At 40.1% G+C, this 17,615-nt stretch overlaps 1 protein-coding gene across 19 annotated transcripts in view; it reads right to left on the reverse strand.

Moving 5' to 3' along the window:
* Positions 1-17,615, reverse strand: part of SLMAP (sarcolemma associated protein) — a 177,170-nt gene that overhangs the window by 42,356 nt on the left and 117,199 nt on the right. For 11 of the 19 annotated variants that reach the window (XM_031663258.1, XM_031663254.1, XM_031663265.1 and 8 more), the window contains one exon: positions 17,365-17,427. The exons of the other annotated variants lie outside the window; for them this stretch is intronic. In XM_031663258.1, coding sequence (XP_031519118.1) covers positions 17,365-17,427 — 63 coding nt within the window. The remainder of the gene's footprint in view (positions 1-17,364; positions 17,428-17,615) is intronic. 19 annotated transcript variants of the gene reach the window in all.

Raw genomic sequence — 17,615 nt, forward strand, 5'->3', positions numbered from 1 at the left:
ATTTCATTGAAGAAGATATATCTAGTCTGTGTCCCCTTATTTACTCCTGTATGTCAGTCTCCTTCAATTTACTCATTTGCAATATATGTGAAGAAAATTTTCTATTCTTTTACTTTACAACTAACTGCAACTTGGTCTACACCCACCACTCAACCACTGAAACTGCTCCAATATCATTATAGCCTCTTGTCTCTCAATGCCCATGGCTCCTTTTCTTAATTTTCATTTCTCATAGGCTCTTTGCAGTATGTGGCACTTTGTCTCTGCCTTTTTAAAAACAGAAAGAGGGGCCGGGCGCGGTGGCTCACGCCTGTAATCCCAGCACTTTGGGAGGCCGAGGCGGGCGGATCACAAGGTCAGGAGATCGGGACCATCCTGGCTAACACGATGAAACCCTGTCTCTATTAGAAATACAAAAAATTAGCCGGGCATGGTGGTGGGCGCCTGTAGTCCCAGCTACTCGGGAGGCTGAGGCAGGAGAATGGCGTGATCTCGGGAGGCGGAGCTTGCAGTGAGCAGAGATGGCACCGCTGTACTTCAGCCTGGGCGACAAAGCGAGACTCCATCTCAAAAAAAAAAAAAAAACCAAAAACAAAAACAGAAAGTAACAGATTTTGATTAACATGTATAATGTAAGCTGTCCTACCTGTCCTCTGTCGTACTTCACTCCATTCCTAAAATTCACTTCCCACAACTTTTAGCCATTTCTTCTGATACTTACATTTATATTTCTAAATAATATATTGATTTTTTATCTTTCCATTTTAGATATTTATTGACAATCTATTTTACATGGTTAAGCTTTGCCATTTTCTACTACCATCCTCAAGAGTTGTATTTTGTCAATCTATAACCAGTCCTTTTCTTATGTTTTGAGACAGAGTCTCACTCTATCGCCAGGCTGGAGTGCAGCCTGGAGTGCAGTGACACAATCTCAGCTCACTGTAACCTCTGCCTCCTGGGTTCAAATAATTCTCCTGCCTCAGCCTCCCGAGTAGCTGGGACTACAGGTGCACACCACCATGCCCAGCTAATTTTTGTATTTTTAGTAGAGACGGGGTTTCACCATGTTGGCCAGGATGGTCTTGATCTCTTGACCTCCACCCGCCTCAGCCTCCCAAAATGTTGGGATTACAGGCATGAGCCATTGCGCCTGGCCCATACTCAGTATTTATATTGAAAAATTATTTTATATAATGAGTCATATAGTATGCTACAATTATATTTCCTTCCTTGTATGGCCTTCAGTATACTCAGAATTTATAATGCTTCATTTTTTTGTTTTATTAATTTTTATATATCTCAAACATAGCCCAAGTTCTCACAGAACCATACAACTTTCAATACTGTCAAACACACCAAGTAATTTATCACATTATATATCCCCATCTTCCTCTGTTTTATTCTTTTGTTTTATTGTAACATATCCTCTTATAATTTCCTGAAAAGGGGTGAACAGAAGGTAAATACTTTGTGATTTTGCTTCTCTGAAAATGTTAGCATTCTACCTTCACATGTGATTGATGGTTTGACTAGATACACAAATCTACAGGAAATACTTTTGCGTCAGAATTTTGAAAGCATTGTTCCACTGTCTTCTAGCTTCCAACCAGAAGGTGAGTCTAATACAGCCTGAATCCTGTTCCTCAGTACACATAGTAGGGATTTCTTACATTCAGCAATACCTGGTTTGCCTGTTCTGTTTGGGCATCAGGGAGGACTGCACATCCCAACTCCCTAGCACTGAGGAAGATTCATAGGACTGATGCTAGCCAGGGTCAAAGCATTTAAGAGAAAGTACACGCTTTTTACACCTTATCCCACCACAGGAACTCTAGAAGCTGTGTGCTGAGACAGCAACATCGTAAGATAGTAAAGACTCTATCTGTCTAGATCTCTGAGTGACAATATGGAGCAGAGTGGTCTTCCTCACCATGGACATGTAGTGTGAATGAGAAATAAATGTTTGTTTAGTTGAGTCATTAAGATTTCATGGCTTGGCCGGGCACGGTGGCTCATGCCTGTAATCCCAGCACTTTGGGAGGCCAAGGTGGGCGGATAACCTGAGGTCGGGAGTTCGAGACCAGCTTGACCAACATGGAGAAACCCCAAAATTAGCCGAATGTGGTGGTGCATGCCTGTAATCCCAGCTACTCAGGAGGCTGAGGCAGGAGAATTGTTTGAACCTGGGAGGCGGAGAGTGTGGTGAGCAGAGATCACGCCATTGCACTTCAGCTTGGACAACAAGAGCGACACTCAAAAAAAAAAAAAGATCTCATGGCTTATTTATTACTATATTATACATTTAGCTTATTAAGACTATATGATATCCTTTGTTTCTCTCTAGAAGGTTTCAGAATCTTCTGTTAATTCCTGGTGTTCTTAAATTTCATATTCCTCAGTGTGTAGTCTCTTTTTTCCTTAAATGAGGTGAAATTCACATAACATAAAACAACCATTTTAAAGTGAACAATGCCGTAGAATTTAGTATATTCACTATGTTGTGCCTAGTTCCAAAACACTTTCATTACCCAAACAAAAACCCTATACCCATTAAGCATTTACTACCCCCCCCCATCTCCATCTCACCAGTCCCTGGCGGTCACACATCTGCTTGCTATCTCTATGGATTTACCTGTTCTGGATATTTCATATAAATAAAACAATATAACATATGACATTCTGTGTCTGGCTTAACGAGTGGTCATTTAAAATATATTGTGCTAAGTACTCAGTGCATTTTTTTTTTCAGTTTATAAGCTCATACCCTTCACTTCTGGGGAATTATCTTGTATTCTACTTAATTGATAAATTATTCCATTCTCTCTCTCTCCGCTATTCTCCCCCTCTGGAATTCATTATTAAGATATTAGATCTCTAGGATTAAACCCCAAATTTTCTTTAATTTTCTCTCTTGAAAAAAAAACAAAACAAAACTCTTGACTTTTTCTTATATTTTCTGGGACACTTCCTCTACTTTCTCCTCAATCTTCTTATAGTTTTTAAAAATCCGGTATTATATTTTTAGTTTTCAAAAATTCTATTTGCACCCTGCTCCTTTTAAAAATACCATCTTTATCTTGCTTCATCCATAAAACTCCAAAAATTATACTTTTAAGCTGGGTGTAGTGGCGCATGCCTGTAATCCCAGCACATTGTGAGGCCAAGGCGGGTAGTTCACCTGAGGTCAGAAGTTCAAGACCAGCCTGGCCAACATGGTGAAAACCCGGCTCTACTAAAAATACAAAAATTAGCCAGGCGTGGTGGTGGGTGCCAGTAATCCCAGCTACTCAGGAGGCTGAGGCAGGAGGATCGCTTGAACCCGGGTGGCAGAGGTTGCAGTGAGCCGAGATCATGCCACTGTGCTTCAGCCTGGGCAACAGAGCGAGAATCTGTCTCAAAAAAAAAATATATATATATACCCGTATATATATTTTTTAAAGTTTCTGCTTCTTGGGCGCAGTGGCTCATGCCTATAATCCCAGCATTTTCGGAGGCCGAGGTGGGCAGATCACGAGGTCAGGAGTTCGAGACCAGCCTTACCAACATGGTGAAACCCCATCTCTACCAAAAACACAAAAATTAGCTGGGTGTGGTGATGTGTGCCTGTAATCCCCGCTACTCAGGAGGCTGAGGCAGGAGAATCGCTTGAATCTGGGAGGCAAAGTTTACAGTGAGCCAAGATTGCACCACTGCACTCCAGCCTGGGCGACAGGGCAAGACTCTGTCTCAGAAAAACAAAACAAAACAACAACAACAACAAGCTGGCCAGGCGTGGTGGCTCACACCCGTAATCCCAGCACTTTGGGAGGCTGAGGCGGGCCGATCACCTGAGGTCGGGAGTTCGAGACCAGACTGACCAACATGGAGAAACCGCATCTCTACTAAAAATACAAATTTAGCTGGGCGTGGTGATGGATGCCTCTAATCCCAGGTACTCGGGAGGCTGAGGGAGGAGAATCGCTTGAACCCGGGCAGTGGAGGTTGTGGTGAGCCGAGATTGCACCATTGCAATCCAGCCTGGGCAAGAAGAGTGAAACTCTGTCTCAAAACAAAAACAAAAAAAGTTCTACTTTTTACCTTTTTCCTATTTCTTCCCTACTCACATTTTTCTGTGTTTTTTCTTTTTTTGGTTTGATCTCTGTCTTTGTCAAGAAAGAATTTCCTCAAAAGTCTGATCTTGGCTTTCTCTTCATATTCAAGGGTAAGGCAATAAGAAGCTGAGAAAGTCTTATTATATGCATGTGCAGGGCTTATTACACCCAAAACACACAGTGGCCGTTTGTTGGAAGACCTTTTTTTTTATGTTTATTTTTTTTTGAGACAAGGTCCGGCTCTATCACGCAGGCTGGAGTGCAGTGGTGTGATCTCTGCCCACTGCAATCTCCACCTCCCGGGCTCAAGCCATCCTCCCACCTCAGCCTCCCAAGTAGCTGGAATTACAGGTACACACCACCATGTCTGGCTGATTTATTGCATTTTTTGTAGAGACAGGGTTTCGCCATGTTGCCCAAGCTGGTCTCGAACTTCTGAGCTCAAGCAATCTGCCCACTTTGGCCTCCCAAAGTGCTTAAATAGCACAGTTTAAATATCAATATCAGTATGTGTTTCTCTTTGTTTGATTGGTTTCTCTGAAGTAGAGCCCTGTAACTGCCTTTCTGGGGAGTATAAGCCTGTTGGCCAGCATTCTGGTTCAGTTTAACTCTCCCACTTTTCCCCACAGTGAGATGCTCAGACCTACCCCCTCAGACATATCTGAAATACCACAGTCTACAGACTCTCCATTTCAGCCTCCAGAGAGCAAACCTTTAGTCTTTCTGAATAAGGAAAGAGATACTTGTCTGTCTGCATGGAGAAGAATACAAAAAATGAGCCTGGTGTGGTGGCTCACGCCTGTAATCCCAGCACATTGGGAGGCCGAGGCAGGCAGATCGCTTGAGCCCAGGAGCTCGAAACCAGCCTGGGGAACATGACGAAACTCTGTCTCTACTAAAAATAGAAAAATTAACTGGGTGTGATGTGTGCCCTTAGTCCCAACTACTTGGGAGGCTGAGGTGGGAGGATCGATACCTGTGAGGTTGTGGCTGCAGTGAGCCAAGATCATGCCACTGTACTATAGCCTAGGCAACAAAGATCCTGTCTCAAAAAAAAAAAAAAAAAAAAAAGAAGAATAAGAATAAGAAAATAGTTCAGATTATTCTTATATAAACTTTTAATCCTGTTTTTAGCAACCATGCATTCCTGCCCTACCTGGCAGGTATTAAGGCCCCTTAGCCACAGTTTTGACTTGGTTTTCTGAGGTTTCCTTTACCCGACTGCAGGCTTTCAGAAAAGAAAAGGTGGAAACCCAAATCTCCTACCACTCAACTGTATGTTTCACATCTTCCAAAATTTTGTTGGCATCTATTATCCGCTGTAGTCTTCTCTCCCATTCTCTTGTCCTTGTGACTTATGCTTTTTATAATATTTTACTACGAATGGGTCCATTCACCATATTTAATCAAGTTTACTGCCTCCCTTTGGAAACACTACTGCTTTAACTTCTAGGATGCCACTCACTCCTACTTTTATGTGCTTGTTCATTTCTTCCTTCTTAGGCTTTTATTGCCTTTCCCTTTCTCTGATTATAATCTAAATATGTGCATTAGTTTTTAAGATGTCTGTCAAGAACAACAACATTTTTAAATGGCTTTAACTACCTTGAGTAATTTCTAAATGTTGATGTCAAGTCTAGCATTCTTCGGCCCCAGGACACTACTGGTCCATTGTCCAACTACTTTCCAAACATCTTCACCCAGAAATACCACAGGGACTTAAATCTCACCATGTCTAAAACTGAAATTATCTTCTCTTCCTTTCTCCTAAATATGTTTGGAATCTCTCCTAAGCCTCATTCCTTCATTCCTATCTCTCTTAAGGTATATTGCAACTATTCATTATGTCTACCTTGCCCAAATTACTATGAATTCCTTGAGGGAATATACTCACTCTTTCAAATATTTACTATGCACCAGGCACTCACTGTGGATTACCAAGATAAATGAGAGAAATACAGGAATTTAGGGTCAGGTGAAAGTAGAGAAGTATTTTATTAATAATTTAATTCCTAACACACTTCTGACACATAATAGTTGTTTGCAAATGCCTGTTACATGAACATAGCAGATAATAAAATAGTATAAACACAGACTTTGAAAGCTATTCTAGTCTTTCTCTAGTATGTTGAAGATCTACATACTGACCTGTTCAAAAATTATAAACATATATCAGAAGATTGTAATTTATTGCTCAAAACTCTCTCACCCTTAAAACAAAATCTGAAGTTCCTACCATAACCTAAAGGTCCCTTGTGATCTACCCCAGGGGACAGTCAACTATACCCCCATTGGGCCAAATCCAACCTGCTGCCTGTTTAGCAAATAAAGTTTTATGGGAACACAGCCAGGTCCATTCATTTGCATACTGTCCATGGCTAAGTTTCCCTACAATGGCAGAATTGAGTATCTGCCAAGAAACCTTACAGCCTGCAAAGCCTAAAATATTTACTATCTGGCCTTTTATTTTAAAAAGGTGTTTGAATTCTTCTAAAACTCCAATCTCAGTCTTAGCATTTCATACGGTTTTTATTTCACACACTTTCTCCAGACACACATACAACTCAGCTTAGTCCCCTCTCTGTTCAGTCACATACTACCTTTATTGCTCCCTATCCCCTTACAGTCTTTATTTTGTTTTCTTCAGTGGACTCATCACTTCCTAACATATTAATTTTTTGGTTTATTACTTTTTGTCTCCTCAAGAGCATGTAAACTCCATGAAGGCAAAGCCTTCTTGTCTTATTCACTTTTAATAACCCCAACAGTTATAATGATGCCTGGTACATACATGTTTAATTAATCTTTGTGGAATGAATCAATTGAGCATCTGTGTTTAAAGGGGTCAAAATAAAAAATTATTTGAGTGTTTCTTCATCTTAAAAAATGATTAAATAAATTAATATATATAAAAAGTTTGAACAGTATTAGTTTATAAGTACCAAATAATGATTAGCTGCATTTATTTATTTATTTATTTATTTAAGAGATGGCATCTTGCTACATTGACCAGGCTGGAGTAATGGGGCTTTTCACAGCATGATCACTGTGAACTGCAGCCTCTAACTCCCGGGCTCAAGTGATCCTCTGGCCTCAGCCTCCCAATTGGTTGGGACTACAGGCATGTATCACTGCTCCTGGCTAATTAGCTGCTATTATCACTATTGAAATTATTTAAAGTTATATTTCAAATCTTGTGAATCACTAGAGGCCTGTAAATAAAGAAAAAATATATTTTGGCCAGGTGCAGCAGCTCATGCCTGTAATTCCAGCACTTTGGGAGGCCAAGGCGGGCAGCTCACGAGGTCAAGATCGAGACCATCCTGGCCAACACTGTAAAACCCCATCCCTACTAAAAACACAAAAATTAGCTGGGCATAGGGGCACGTGCCTGTAATCCCAGCTACTCAGGAGGCTAAAGCAAGAGAATCGCTTGAACCCAGGAGGTGGAGGTTGCAGTGATCTGAGATCACACCACTGCACTCCAGCCTGGCGACAGAGAGAGATTCCATCTCAAAAAGAAATAAATAATCCAGTTTAAAACAATCTGTAACCATTGAGTCTCCAACTTGGTGTAGAGACCTCAATGCTTTGGGAGTCACAAGTGTAATATATACAATAGAGGTGAGATCAGAGATCTCTGCCTCTGACTTTACCCCTTCAGAGACTCAAGAAAGAACTTTCCTGTCATGATAACTGCAGGTCTTGAAAGACCTATCTAACTTGGTACAACTGAAACAGAGACAGAGTAGAAGGCCTTTCTTCTTTTTTAAAACTCTTTTTTTCTTTGAGATGGAGTCCTGCTCTGTCACCCAGGCTGGAATACAGTGGCATGATCTCAGCTCACTGCAACATCTGTCTCCTGGGTTCAAGAGGTTCTCCTGTCTCAGTCTCCTGAGTAGTTGGGATTGCAGGCGCGCGCCACCACACCCGGCTAATTTTCGTATTTTTAGTAGACATGGGGTTTCATGATGTTGGTCAGGCTGGTCTTGAACTCTTGACCTCGTTATCTGCCTGCCTCGGCCTCCCAAAGTGCTGGGGTTACAGGCTTGAGCCACTGAGCCCAGCCCTAAAACCATTTTTTAAAAAATTTCTGAGATAAGGTCTCACTCTGTTGCCCAGACTGGAGTGCAGTGGTGCAATTATGGCTCACTGCAGCCTCACGCTCCAGGGCTCAAGCGATCCTCCCACCTCAGCCTCTCGGGCAGGTATGACTACAAGCATGTGCCACCATGCCCAGCTAATTTATTTTTACTTTTATTTTTGTAGAGACATAGTCTCACTGTGTTGGCCAGGCTGGTCTTGAACTCCTGAAATCAAGCGATTCTCCCACCTTGGCTTCTCAAAGCACTAGGACTACAGGTATAAGACACTGCACATGGCCTTAAAACTCTCTTTTTTGAGGGATACTCCAGAGAGGTGATTATTCATTTTCCACTATTTTTAAACCATATTTATTATAAAAAATGACATACAAGGCTGAGCGTGGTGGCTCACGCCTGTAATCCCAGCACTTTGGGAAGCTGAGGCGGGCGGATCACCTGAGGTCAGGAGTTCGAGATCAACCTGGCCAACATGGTGAAACCCCGTCTCTACTAAAAATACAAGTTAGCTGGGTGTGGTGGTATGCACCTGTAATCCCAGCTACTCAGGAGGCCGAGACAGGAGAATCGCTTGAACCTGGGAGGCGGAGGTTGCAGTGAGCTGAGATCGTGCCATTGCACTCCAGCCTGGGCAACAGAGCGAGACTCAGTCTCAAGAACAAAACAAAACAAAAAACAAAAAAGATATACAAAAAGGAACATAAAACACAAAGGTATAGGTTAATACATTTTCATAAAGCAAATATCTATGTGACTGTAGCCCAAGTCAGGAATAGAACCATCCTACCAACCCCTAAAGCCCTCCACAGGGAGGAAGCCCTCCCCTCCAATAAAATCCCTTTCCTCTCCCATAAAGGTAACTACTATTCTGTGTTTTGTTTTTTTGGTTTTTTTTTCTTTTTTTTGAGACAGTCTCACACTGTCTCCCTGGCTGGAGTACAGTGGTGTGATCTCAGCTCACTGCAACCTCCACCTCCCGGATTCAAGCAAGTCTCCTGCCTCAGCCTCCCATGTAGCTGGGATTACAGGCGCCTGCCACCCACCACCATGCCCAGCTAATCTTTTGTATTTTTAGTAGAGACGGGGTTTCACTATGTTGGCCAAGCTAGTCTCAAACTCCTGACCTCGTGATCCACCCACCTCGGCCTCCCAAAGTGCTGGGATTACAGGTGTGAACCACTGCGCCCAGCCTATCCTGACTTTCATGGTACTTAATTTCTTATATTTCTTTATAGTCACACTACTCAAATATACATGACCAAATAATATGATTTTAGTGATTTTGAACTTCATATAAATGGAATATTAAATAGTATGTATTCTTTTGTGTCAGGCTTTTTTTCCACCCAATATGCCCCAGTGTATTTATCCATTTAACTACTGAGGGTCTTTTTGGCTGTTTCCAGTTTGGATCTAATGTAAATAATGCTGCTATGAACATTCTTGAATTTGTACCTGATACACAGACATCTCTGCAGGGAACCTACCAAGGAATAGAACTGAGAGTATAATATGTTTGACATTTAAGTACCACCATCTAAGCATTTAGTTTAGTCAGAAGACTCTCAAATCTTGTCAAAGACTGAACAGAGAGAACCAAATTTACTTCTTGGTTGACAGAAATAAATTATATACTAACCATATTACTATGCGGCATAAAATAAAAAACGAGAAACAATGCAAACAATACATTCAAAAGAAGTTCAAAGGAGGCTGAACATGGTGGCTTATGCCTGTAATCCCAATGCTTTGAAAGGTCAAATTGGGAGGATCACTTGATCCCAGAAGTTTGAAACAGCTGTGCCAAGAATGGATTGAGTCCTTAAAGCTAAAGAGCCATTTTCCTTACTTGACAGCTACAACTAATTGAAACACTAAAGCAGAAGATAAACCCAAATAGCACAGACTATCTGATACTGATGTCAGTTTCCTAGGGATCTGAAACAAACTGACTGGAAGAGAGGAGGGAGTGAATATAAAAGAACCAGACAATCTGCTGCTAAAACTGCCAACCTGGAAAATATTTCTAAGTCTCAAAATTGGGTTTCATTAAGAAATGTTCTGACTAGGACATCAAAAAAATGTGCTTGACACCAAATTTTTTAAATGGCATGCATACTGGTAATTATGCACAGCTTCTACACCTCTCCAACATGTTTTCTGCCTGTTAACTAATGTACATTTCAGTGTGTCATGCATTACTTAGAGCACTTAGTAAATATGATCTCAATTACTTTTCATAATTCTATGAGACAGATACTACCATCCCACTTTATCAATGAAGAAATCAAGGTTTAAAGAGGTCAATTTGCCCAGTATTGCCCACAATCATACTGCCAGTGAGAGAGTGCATCAGAATTCACATAAAGATCCCTCTCATTGAATTCTAAACATCATAAATAGAAATGAGCTAACGTTACCTACAAGATCATCAAGGGCAAATATGACGAAGAAATTGAGATTAGAATATCAAGACACAAATTGTTATAATCGGCATTCAAACCAGAAAATTATTTCCCTTCTGATATAATTAACAAAACAGAAATAGAGACATAGAACCTCACAGGAGAGGCTCTGTGAGGTTCCCAATTTTAATAATACAGACTTTCATAAAGTTACTCATTTCTGCAGCAAAATTTAATCAGTTAAAGTAACTCTTGCTATAGAAGATGTTGTGCTTTTTCATAAAAACAGTTCCAGAAGCTACTTGTCCTAAAATTTAAGAAGAAGGCTGGGTACAGTGGCTCACGCCTATAATCCCAGCCCTTTGGGAGGCCAAGGCGGGTGGATCACCTGAGGTCAGGAGTTTGAGACCAGCCTGGCCAACGTGGTAAAACCCCATCTTTACTAAAAATACAAAAAAAAAAAAAAAAAAATTAGCCAGGTTTGGTAGCAGGTGCCTGTAATCCCAACTACTTGGGAGGCTGAAGCAGGAGAACTGCCTGAACCCAGGAGGTGGAGGTTGCAGTGAGCCGAGATCATGCCATTACACTCCAGCCTGGGCAATGCAGCAAGACTCTGTTTCAAAAAGAAAAAGAAAAGAAAAAAAAAAAGAAGGAAAAGGAGAGAGGAAAAAGGATTTAGAATTCAAGGATAGACTGAAAATAAAGTGAAAGGGGCCAATTTCAAGAATATGGAAATAGATCTTTTTTAAAAAGCAACAGTACACATACCAAAACACCATTGGTATGTACTTAAGATTGTCACCTGGGCACTTGTAATGGGAGAAAATCTGGTAGACATGTTAGAAAGTTGGCAGACAAGGGAAATGATCAGTACAAACAACTCTCCAATACATCTGAGACTGAACAAACTACTCTCACAATAAAAAAATAAAATTAGCAGCACCTAGCTGACACTCAGAGTTTTCCTGTTACAGGGATGTAACCTATTATGAGCAGGGAAACACAATACATGTTTTCTATTATTTGCCATAAACTGCTTTGGCTTAGAGAAATAAAAGTTTACAAAATGAAAATCTAAAAATCTGTTTCAAGTAGAATACGTAATCAGAATACTGAGACTATTCAGAGAGGTTGACCTCATAGTGATGAAAAATAAACATTCAGTCACACAAGCAACATCAATTCAATGTATTACTCCAAATAAGGCAATTTATGTGTGAGAGCAAAGCCCTAAGAAAAAGGAGTGAATGAGAAAAGCATATACAGATAGTGACTACAATTTTTCCTAGTTATGGGGGTGGGAGGCAGAGAGAGATTTTTCTGAAAATCAGGAAAAAACCAGTAAGACATGAAATATTAATTAAACTAATAATATCAAAAAGTTAAGTCTCACAATAATAATAAACACAGATTAAGAATACATTCTCAGATCTCAGGTGTTAAAAAAAAGAATACAAAGGCATGAGGTTTACTTTAGGGCACTGATTAACTCTATCATCAAGAGAGAGATGCCATTGGGACAGTTTGTCTCTACAAAGTAGACCTCAGGAAAATTTCTCTGGCATCCGGCAGTGATGCCTGTCTCCTTATTAGAACAGACAGTAGCAAAGAAAATCAAAGGGGCAGGCAGCAGTCCAGAGAAGGCTGTCTCTCACTCTATGCCCACCAAGTGATGGCAGTTCTCCATGTCCTTTCACCCTTCATCTTTCCACTAAGCATACAAGTTAATCAAGTGACAGAGTTCATGGATATGTATGAAACAGATTCAGAGATACAGTATTTCTTAATTTGGAAAGCATCTTTAGCAGAACACAAAAAGTTTCAATGTATCCATTAAGTTTATATGGTAAACTTTAAGGAACTAAAATTTGCAGAGAACACTAAATGTGGAGTTTTGCCTAAACCAAGCTCATATCTGAACCCCTGAAGAGGAAAATATTGCTGAGGCTTTTTTTAGCAAGTTTTACTGGAGTGACTTCCTAATTCTACCTTATATGTGGTAAAGATATTTTAATAGAGAATATTTACTTTACAGTTCTGGAGACTTACGCAAAACATTATTTAAATCGCTGTTCAAAGTCCAATTTCTTTGTCTGGAATTTAAAGTTTTTCTCAGAAAAGAGAAGTTTTTCTTTAAAAAGTCTGTTTTACCATAAAAGGAAAACAAATTTAAATGTGTTCCAACACATTTATTTTCTACAACTTGTAAATGGAAAGAGCCAACAACCAAATTGTTCTCTTATAGATTCATACACATAAACTGAAAAATCTGTCATCATATTAAAGACAGACATGAAAAACCTTATGGAAATAAACGATTTGCTTTCCAATTTTTAAAACACAAGGTGAATTATACTATAGAAGCACTAATAAATAAAGAAGGCTAGGTATTTAACATTTGCTTTTTAAAAGACTGGAAACAAGAAATATGAAGCAGCACTGCACACAAATATTTACTTCATATTCAAAATTATAAAGCATTTCAAGATACCTATCAATGAAAATAATGGCAAAAAGCCTTGTGTGCGCTTGTTAATATGTAATCCAAAATTGTTTTAAAAGTGCTTGAGTATAAATTTACTTAAGATATTTGCTGAATTTGTCTTGCTTATGATATTAAGAATACTTATTAAACACAACAATTTTTACAATGGCAGCATGTGATAAAATGATAAAATGTCCCTTCTGACGACAAGTCAAACCAGAGTCAACCCTCACTTTCCCAACTCTGGTTATCCAAATTTAAGGGAACGAACAGATTTGGAAAGTTCTGAAATACCTCTGGAATCACCAATAACCAAATTCTTACTACTTGCTACCTGAAACTCAGAAACCAAACAGATTTCAATAGTAGGCCTCTCCTTGGCTACCTGAACTTATAGCCCAAACTTTCTCTGTTTGCACTCAGGGACCCAAAGGATTCAGATGTCTGGGAATACTTATTTTCTTTAGTTTTTTTGTTGTTTTTGTTTTTCGAGATAGGTCTTGCTCTGTAGCCCAGGCTGGAGTGCAATGGTGTGATCATGGTTCATTGCAGCCTCAACCTCATGGGTTTAAGCGATCCTCCTGCTTCAGACTCCTGAGTAGGTGTGACACAGGCATGTTATCACCATGGCCAGCTAATTTTTTGTAGAGATGGGGTCTATGTTGCCCAGGCTGGCTGCAAATTCCTGGGCTCAAGCAATCCTCCCACCTTGGCCTCCCGAAGTACTGAGATTACAGGCATGAGCCACTGTGCCTGGCTTTTTCGCTGTTCTTTGGTTCACCCTTTGTACACAAAAATGGGATTTTATATTTTGATTTTTTTTCTTGTATGTAGGTTATTACCTGTTTAGTATTTTCTCATGCTATTACATAGTCCTCATAAACATCATTTTAATAACTTTTTAACATTCCCATTGAAGGCATTTGGTGTAATTTATATAAATTCTGTGCTATCTCTGCATGTTTATCTGGTCCATTTTCCCCCAAAACTATGATGCAACAAAAATCTCCAAACACCTTTTGTATATTTAAAGCAAATTTTATTCTGTGTTACAAATACAGCTAAGTATTTTATACTATTTTAAGTGAAATGTTCAATAATAAAATAGACATTAAAAAGTAAAAAGTTTTTCTCTTTTCCTCTCCATTTTTTTTTTTTTTTTTTTTTTTGAGACAGTTTTGTTCTTGTTGCCCAGGCTGGAGTGCAATGGCACAATCTCGGCTCACTGCAACCTCTACCTCCCAGGTTCAAGTGGTTCTCCTGCCTCAGCCTCCTAAGTAGCCAAGACTACAGGCGCCCACCACCACGCCTGGCTAATTTTGTATTTTTAGTAGAGATGGGGTTTCATCATATTGGTCAGGCTGGTCTTGAACTCCTGACCTCAAGTGATCCACCCGCCTCGGCCTCCCAAAGTGTTGGGATTACAGGCATGAGCCACTTCACCCAGCTTTTTTTTTTTTTTTTTCCCCTGCAAAGAGACAGAGTCTCAGTATGTTGCCTTAGGCTCGAGTGATCTTCCCACCTCAGACTCCTGAGTAGCTTGGGACTACTGGCAAAAAGTTGTTCTGTTTAAAGTAAGCCAGTAACAATAACAAAATAAAACAAAGATTTTTAACAAATTGTAACTTAGTAAACATTCTTTTGATAATTACCTGCTCTCATTTCTTAGGGTTCAAAATATAAATCTTAAAAGTTCAAAATAAAAATCCTTCTTCTAAAGATTTGTATTTTATTTTATTTTTTAGAGACAGGGATTTGCTCTGTTGCCTAGGTTAGAGTGCAGTGGCACAACCATAGCTCACTGGAGTCTTGAGCTCCTGGGCTCAAGGGGTCCTCCCACCTTAGCTTCTTGAGTAGCTAGGGCTACACGCATGTGCCATCATTCCTGGGTAATTTTTTTTGTTGTTGCTGTTGTTGAGACAGAGTCTCGCTCTGTTGCCCAGGCTGGAGTGCAGTGGTGTGATCCTGGCTCACTGCAACCTCCATCTCCCAGGTTCAAGCGATTCTCCTGCTTCAGCCTCCTGAGTAGCTGGGATTACAGGCATGCATCACCACGCCCGGCTAAGTTTGCGTATTTTTAGTAGAGATGGGGTTTCATCATGTTGGCCAGGTTGGTCTCAAACTCCTGACCTCAAGTGATCAGCCCACCTCAGCCTCCCAAAGTGCTGGGATTACAGGCATGAGCCACAGCTCCCAGCCTCTGCTGGATAATTTTTTAAAGTCTTCTGTAAGGACAGGATCGCACTATGTTGCCCAAGCTGGTCTTGATCTCCTGGCCTCAAGGGATCCTACTGCCTAGGCCCATGAAAGAGCTGAATTACAGACGTGAGTCACAGCACCTGGCCTAAAGATTTGCATTTTAGATTATATATTCTTTTAGTTGATATCAGTGGACACCAATTATTTTGCCCCAGCTCCCGTTGCCAATTTCCCATAAAAATGAGATTTAGTAATTAGAAGGTAACAAAAAGATGTACTAATCTTTGCTTTATAAATATTGTTTTATTTATTTATTTATTTACTTTTTAATTTTTTTTGGAAACGGAATCTCACTCTGTTGCCCAGGCTGGAGTACAATGGTGCAATCTCGGCTCACTGCAACCTCTGCCTCTCAGATTCAAGCAATTCTCCTGCCTCAGCCTCCCGAGTAGCTGGGATTACAGGCATGTGCCACCACCCCTGGCTAATTTTTGTATTATTAGTAGAGATAGGGTTTCACCATGTTAGCTAGGCTCATCTCAAACTCCTGACCTAAGGTGATCCGCCTACCTTGGCCTCCCAAAGTGCTGGGATTACAGGCGTGAGCCACCATGCCAGGCCAAATATTGTTTTAAAAGGACAAAGAAATATGTCACATTTATTAAATAAATTGCCTCAAAGTAATATTCAACTTATACTTAATATTATAGTATCAAAACTGCAAAAACAGAAGCTCTGCGAAAACTATTAAATGAAATTCTCAGTTTCCTTGAAGGATCTCCAAGGAGTGTAACATTTGATGTGCTGAATTTGTGACTGTTTTAATTACCAAGTATGACCCTGAGAACTCCCAAGTGCTCCTGAGGTAGCGGGGCAGGGTAGCGGGGGGCACATATGAATGAATATTCACACAATGAAATTATGAGCATAAAAACTGGGGAAACCACATTTCCAAGAAAGGAGAGCAGAATGAGAAGAATGCCTGAGAAAGTATTTGCTTGATGGAAAAAACCACAGACATTATCAACAAATCTTTACCACACACGATGACCTTTACTTAACAAAAACCAAGAAAATATCACAACCTTGCAATTGTTATAGATTTAAGCAGCTTTTGTGACTTTCAAGTAAAAAGGAATTCATGGTATCTTTGTTCAGAATTCAGCAGAGGTCTAAATCACTTCAAAAGCCAATTTATCATTTTGTTTGTCTGTCTTCGGCTCACTGCAACCTCCACCTCTTGGGTTCAAGCAATTCTCCTGTCTCAGCCTCCCAAGAAGCTAGGATTACAGGCACCTGCCACCACACCCAGCTAATTTTTGTATTTTTAGTAGAGATGGTGTTTCACCATGTTGGTCAGGCTGGTCTCAAACTCCTGACCTCAGGTGATCCACCCACCTCGGCCTCCCCAAAGTGCTAGGACTACAGGTGTGAGCCACCATGCCCAGTCAAGCCAATCTATCTTTAAAATATATATATTTTTTGAGACAGAGTCTTGCTCTGTTGCCCAGTCTGGAGCACAACGGTGTAATCTCGGCTCACTGCAACCTCGGCCTACCAGGTTCGAGCGATTCCACCACCTCAGCCTTCCACGCAGCTGCGATTATAGGCGCACGCCACCATGCCTGGCCTCTTTAAAATATTCTTAAAGATAGCCTTTTACAACTTCCCACGGGTAGGTAGTTGAGGTCAGATTGTAGGACAATCTACCGCTACTACCTCTCTAAAAAGCTCCTGCTACTCTGAGGGCCATCTTCAGAATGGAGTGCCCAAACTAAATAATTATTTTTCTGGCTTCATTTACTCTAAGAAATTTATTTAAGAACCTCAAAATTAATAAGCTTGAAAGTTTCCCTCTTTTTTATGGTGGCCAATATGAAATGCTCAGCTCCATCTGTGAAGGCAAATGCAACAGAAATATTTTTCTCAAAAGAGAGAAATACTATGAAAAGGTTTGCTGATGGCCATTTAAACACTTCTGCTATAACAAACACATTGAGATCCTCATTTTACCTCTCACTTTTCAGTTTTAGCCCCTGACTTCATTAAAATCAAGGTGAAAAATACTCTGTACTCACTCTGGCATTCTATGAATTGATGAATAAAAGTGCAGTCCCCGCCACTCTTTGAAAGCAAGTGCTCTAATAAAGAAAGAAACACCTTTAAGGATATAGTTTGTTGCTGTCTTTGAAAACCAACAGCAAAGGTAGGAAAACAGAAATGTATTAACATGGTACTAAGTAAGACTAATAAAGGTTCAATATATTTTGATACTAAAGCAGACATATTTTGGAGTTAAATAACTGAAAATTATTATTAATTTGTACAC

The sequence above is a fragment of the Papio anubis genome, chromosome 2 (genome assembly GCF_008728515.1).
Source record: "Papio anubis isolate 15944 chromosome 2, Panubis1.0, whole genome shotgun sequence".
In the NCBI taxonomy this organism is placed as follows: domain Eukaryota; kingdom Metazoa; phylum Chordata; class Mammalia; order Primates; family Cercopithecidae; genus Papio; species Papio anubis.